Raw genomic sequence first — 6,094 nt, 5'->3', positions numbered from 1 at the left:
GTGTGTGTGTGTGTGGGAGGGGGGGAGGGGGGTGATTGAGGGTGTGGGTGTGGGGGAGGGGGGTCTTGGGAGTCCCACCCGACCCATCATAAGCTGGACAGAGTTGGGTCCAGGAGAGGATCCAACCCAACCGGGCTGCCGCTGTCATGCTTGTTGCCTCGGTCCCGCGGATGCGACTCCTCCCGCCGCCGCCGCCGCTGCCGGTCCTGCTCCTGCTGCTGCTGCTCCCGATGATGCTCCACCACGGAGACGCCCGCACGGTGAGCCCACGCTCGCCGCCTCACTTTTTCCACCCTATTCATCACGAAAAACTCCTTGATTCCTTCCCGCGTAACTTTTCTACCCACCTTCCACACGTCCATCCATCCATCATGCGTCCATCTGTCCCTCCGTGCGTCTCCGCTTTTTCCTGGTAGAGATATATATATATATATATATTTGATCCTCTCCTCTTTCATCTGGAACTGCTTTGTGTAACAAAGAGGGTAAAAAAAGTGCTTAAGAATGGATGTTTCTGTGTCTTTGTGTTGTCATGTTATTAGTTATTTATTTGTTATTGTTTTTTTTTTTTTACTTCAAGACTGTGCCGCGACAGTGGCTGCCTTTCCAGCAGCTCCTGTATTTTGCTTTTCTACTTTCATAATTTTGCAGCTGTGAAATGTAAATTTCTCCACTGCGAGACTAATGAAGGCAAATCCACTCCAATCCAATCCCTACAGTGGTGCCAGACCTCTGCTATGATAGGTCCCTACCCTCAGGTTGGGGGGAGCAGAGGACTATCCCCCGAAGCTACGTACTGATATATATATATATATATATATATATCTTGTAATGTCATGAGAGGCTAGCTCTCAGCGGGACAGGACAAGGAGCGCAATGGGCGACAGGTTTGGATACAAACAAATGTTTTAATAAAGGCTTTCAGGGGGAATTCACAAGCAACAAAGGCAAGAATCGTGTCTCTTCCAATACTTAAATCAACATAAAGTCTCTTCTGAGGTGAAACTGAAGACGGAGTTCTTTCCATGCGGTTCTAGTCCTCACCCCTCTTCATGTCCTCCTCATGTAGCCTAGCCACCGTTAGCAAGGGTCCAAATCCAGTGTTCTGCTGTATGGTCCCAACTGGCGATGAGTTTCACGCAGCAATCAGTTTCTGCACAGAGCACAGCAGTCGAGCTTGTCTTTCCCCGGCCGCACACTCAGAGGCTCTCCGCCTTAAAGCCTTGCCAGCCAATCAAGCCGTGATCAGCCACAGGTGTGGGGTTTGAATTGCTGCCTTCCACCAGATGGGGCCAAGACTCTCTGGGTGAAGCCATCTTAGGGGAAATGTATAGTATAGTGTAGTGAGTGTGAGAGCCACTGTCCAGGATGAAACATCCAAGCTCCATGAATACATCAAAGAGAAGGCTCCAACGGATGATGTACTCAGAGAATGTCTCAGACAATGGGGAACAGAGGATGACAATCGTGGGAGGAAAAGCCCCTACACGGGATGTACCACCGAACCATAACTGAAGTGGCTGATCTCAAGAAGTCCTATCAGTGGCTAGAGAGGGCTGGCCTAAAGGACAGCACAGAGGCACTCATCCTGGCTGCCCAAGAGCAGGCCTTGAACACCAGAGCCATAGAGGCACAGATATACCACACCAGGCAGGACCCAAGGTGTAGGTTGTGCAAAGAGGCACCTGAGACAATCCAACACGTAACTGCAGGGTGTAAGATGCTGGCAGGGAAAGCCTACATGGAGCGCCATAACCAGGTGGCTGGCATAATCTACCGAAACATCTGTGCGGAGTATGGACTGGAAACCCCAAGGTCAAAATGGGAAACACCTCCCGGAGAATGACCGAGCAAAGATCCTGTGGACTTCCAGATACAGACTGACAAGATGGTAATGGCCCCCAATCGTGGTCATAGTCAAAGCCGTTGTCGTGGATGTAGGAAACATCAGAAAGAAGGAACATGAGAAAATCGAGAAATACCAAGGGCTCAGAGAGCTGAGCCTGGAAGAATGACAGTCGTGCCTGTGGTGGTCGGAGCACTCGGGGCAGTGACCCCCAAACTCGACGAGTGGTTGCAACAGATCCCGGGAACAACATCGGATATCTCGGTCCAGAAAAGCGCAGTGCTAGGAACAGCACGGATACTGCGCAGAACCCTCAAGCTTCCTGGCCTCTGGTAGAGGACCCGAGCTGAAATGGGGACAGACACCACCCTTGGTGGGTGAGACGAGGATTTTATATATATATATATATATATATATATATATATACACAGGTAACATCCGAGTTACAACCAGGTTCCGTTCCGACAAAACGTCAAACGGTCGTAAATTGAAAAGCATTCAAAATGGCTAACGCGAGGATCACATGATTTTCTATCAGTTTTCAATTGAATACTATTATATACCAAAATGTTGACAGTTAATTTTTAAATCTTATAACTTTTGTTATTTTAATCACCACTTCCTTCTTCAGGACAGCGGGTACGAAAGCGGGACGCTGTCAACTTGTATTTGTACTTTGTCTTGCACTTTCTATATTTTTGACTGAGCCCCCCTCCCAGTTTTGAAAGGCGCTTATAAATGCAATGTATTATTATTATTATTGTACCGTTTCTGCACCACCGTGTGCGAGTTGCTTCTCGCTTTTTCATCGATTACTCGATTTGAATTGGACAAAAGACAAGTTGGATTGACGGATTGACAGTCGCTGGAATATGAGATGGGGGGGGGGGGCAAGCACTCACCGCGCCCACATTGGGTTTGCTTGCCGAGAACGCCCTTGTGCAGCCTTTCGGGTGGCGCACCCGCGAAATCCGAGGCTGCTGTCAAGTGGCGGCTCCATTGCAGGCGTGATGTGTCGTTCGCGAACGAGCTGGTTCTTAGAGCCGGTTCTCTGAAGTGTTACGAAGAGAGTTGGCTCCCAACAAGGAGCCGGAAATGGGAGCCGATGTATTTTTTTTTTTTTTTTGGTCCTCGATTCCCCGGCCCCAGTCTTCGGTCAAAGCCGCACGTGATTGGTCAAGACAAACAAAGAATGCTATATGACAAAGAACGTGCTGCGGTCCACGAATGGGTCAAAAAAGCCAAAGCTGTTTGTCTGACAACTTACTGCTGGGCGCCCCGAAGCACAACATCCTACATGGCGCTTTATTAACAATTTCCATGTTGTTTTGAGTTGAATGAGAGACACATTTCTGAGAACTTAGCAGAGGAACTGTTTTAGAGCAGGTCACTGGAGATCAATGTAGACAGGTACACTGGACAAATCCTATCACAATATGCTGTTATTATTATTCCATTATTATCAATTTTACTAGTTGGTATGATAGCATTATTCATATGAAATGCAAATGAGTGACAGCTGATCATCAGACCAGAGTAACCACAAGGAAAGGGAAAGTTAGCATCCACTAACTCTATGCCCATAGAAATCAAGCCATATCAATACAAATATTTGACATGAGTAATTCCATTTTCACACCATTTTACATGATTTTTGGTCAATAATTAATGTAAGCAACAAAAACACTGAGGAGCCATTTGGGAGCCAAAAGCGGCGGATCTTTTTAGTGAGCTGAGCCAAAAGAAGCGGCTCTCTGAAAAGAGCCGCAATTCCCATCACGACATTGCAGGTCCTGGCCTTCATTTGGTTTTGTCTTCGGTAGGGTCCCATTCCGACCTCATTCCAGCTGCCCGAAAAGTTCCAAAGTGAGGCTCAACAAACGCAGGCCCGTCTTTTCGCTACTTCCGCCAAGATTCGCTGCTCTTCCGGGGGGAGAAGGAAGAGAAAGAGTCAGGAAGCAGGAATTGACCACGCCGGTGGGACGCAGAATCGGTCGGGGCTTTCAAATGCCACGTCACTGTCGGTGGACATTTTTGGATTGGTCGCTTGTTGGTGCGCTCCAACGATCGGGCTGAATTCCGGGCCCGGCGCGTCTCCGCCGTGGACCCCCAATGAATGCCGCGTTGACCTTTGCCCCTTTGCGTTTGCGCCTTTTCTTGATTGTTGCACACACCCGCGCACGCTGAAAAGACGTGAAAGCGCTGACGCGTTGGCATGACGACGAGATGGCGGCAGCAGACACAAGTTCAGACGAGCCTGAAAAACGCCAGACCGGGATCCGGATAAGACCGGGACCCGGATAAGACCAGGTCCCAGATAACGCCGTCCTGGCCGCGTGCTGAAAGGAACAAGGCATGCGTGCAAAGATGTTGTTTGCTTTCCACTTGACTTGGAAATGTCTACCAAAGATAAAAAAAAAAAAAAAAAAAGACAGGTCGCCAGATCCAGACGGATGCCTCGCTGACGTCTTGCCGTTTGTCCTTGTTTCTCCTTTGTTTTGCAGGCGTCCCAGTGCAACGGGAAGTGGCCGTGTCCTCACCACGGGATCAAAGGTCAGAAGGTGAGTGCAAACACTAAGACGCTTCAATTCAAAAGACCCCCCTGGCGGAGGTGGCGGTGCCAGACTCTGCTATGATAGGTCCCTGCCCTCAGGTTGGAGGGAGCAGAGGACTATTCCCTGACTACCCTGATTACCTCTATTGTCCTGACTGATTATGGGGTCTACGACTGGCCTGATTGCCCCATTCGCCCTGGCATCACCTCAAAATAATAATAATAATAATAATACATTTTATTTTAAGTGCCTTTCAAAGCTCTCAAGGACACAGACAAACATAGGTACTATAATTAATAAATTTTAAAATAAATATAAAATATGATAAAATATTAAAATAAAATAACTAAATATATAATACCTATATAATAAATAAAAATACATAACAATAAAATCATCAGCATAACTAAGTCTATGTGGTCGAAGAAGTCTGTTGTAATAACGAACCAAATTAAACCTGGATTTTTACCAATCGTGAGGAACAGAAAAGCATTCATATGAATGGCGAGTATGATCACAAAGTTAGTTGAAAGGACAACCGACATCACTTTTGTTTTCTCAGAAAAACGTTTGATAGCATCTAAAATACCCAAAACACGCAGGCTGATATTTTGAGTCAAATGCAAAACACCAATACAAATGACTTAGTGTCCAAAAAGTACTTCAAATTGAACCCGGATGTGGGCAGTTTCCGAAGGTCCCGCCCCCTTGTTCGTGGTGTAACGCCAAGACGTCTCGCCTTGCTCCAGAATCAAAACAATGGCTTCAGATTCCGAGAAGATGCTTTCTTGTTATGAATAGGATTCAAATAGTTCTGAAGAGGAAAGCATACATGTTTGCAATCGATTAAAGAATTTATTCCAGTCATTTTGAGGCATCTGGAGAGAAATAGAGTGACACTCTTTAGTACTGACAGTACCCAAAAAAAGGCAGAAGAGGGCGACAAAGCTCAGTGGAAATTGTCTCCTGGGACGTTTTTTAATGAATATCGCCTTGCGTCATCGCCCGCCTGTGCTCAGGGGGAGCCCGGTTACCCGGGATTCAACGGCCTGCCCGGACTCGTCGGTTACCCTGGCAACGAGGGCGGCCAGGGACTGGACGGACTCCAGGTCAGAAGGAATCATCAATAATAATAATCAGACATTTCATTTATTAGCGCCTTTCAAAACTCTAGCCTCAGTAATAATCATCATCATAAGAATCACAATAAATTTGATTTCTAAGCGCCTTTCAAAACTCTCAAGGTCACTTTACAGTCACAGGATCAGTGTTTCTGTGGGTGAGCAGCGGCAGCCACACGCGCCAGCGTTCACTCAACCCGGAAGTAACTCTAATAGAATAATAAGACAAATAGATAGAAAGCTAGCTAGCAAGCCAATAGATAGCTAATAGCTAGCCAGCCGGCCAGATAGCTAGTGTACGGTACAACAGCACATTTTAGTTCGCTGACGAAGCCTCTTGAATGAGAAGCCGCTGCTCACCCACAGAAAAACTGATCCTCTGACTGAAAAGTCACCTTGAGAGTTTAGAAAGGCGTTTATAAATCACATTTATTATTATGATGATGATGATGATGATGGGGCCAACCCAGAAGGCCTCAGTCAAGCTTCATGATCCTAATCCTTGTGCATTGTTGTGCTCGCAGGGCCAGCAGGGCTTTTCGGGCCGCGTGGGACTCAAAGGCTCTCGGGTA

General features: G+C 47.0%; 1 protein-coding gene across 2 annotated transcripts in view; it reads left to right on the top strand.

Annotated features, from left to right (window-relative positions):
- Positions 1-61: 61 nt before the first annotated feature.
- col4a3 (collagen, type IV, alpha 3) overlaps positions 62-6,094 on the top strand; it is a 46,771-nt gene continuing 40,738 nt past the window's right edge. The window contains exons 1-4 of one of the 2 annotated variants that reach the window (XR_016117083.1): positions 62-260; positions 4,351-4,407; positions 5,421-5,510; positions 6,047-6,091. Coding sequence is in view for 1 of the 2 variants with exons in the window: in XM_089013002.1 (XP_088869128.1) it covers positions 147-260; positions 4,351-4,407; positions 5,421-5,510; positions 6,047-6,091 (306 nt within the window). In the remaining variant the exon portion in view is untranslated. The remainder of the gene's footprint in view (positions 261-4,350; positions 4,408-5,420; positions 5,511-6,046; positions 6,092-6,094) is intronic. The other variant, XM_089013002.1, reaches the window with a different exon arrangement.

The sequence above is a fragment of the Hippocampus bargibanti genome, linkage group LG14, assembly GCF_051943395.1.
Source record: "Hippocampus bargibanti isolate YZ-2025 linkage group LG14, ASM5194339v1, whole genome shotgun sequence".
Classification (NCBI taxonomy): Eukaryota; Metazoa; Chordata; class Actinopteri; order Syngnathiformes; family Syngnathidae; genus Hippocampus; species Hippocampus bargibanti.
Note: the sequence above shows the minus strand (reverse complement) of the source record. Positions and strands in the feature narration are given on the sequence as shown.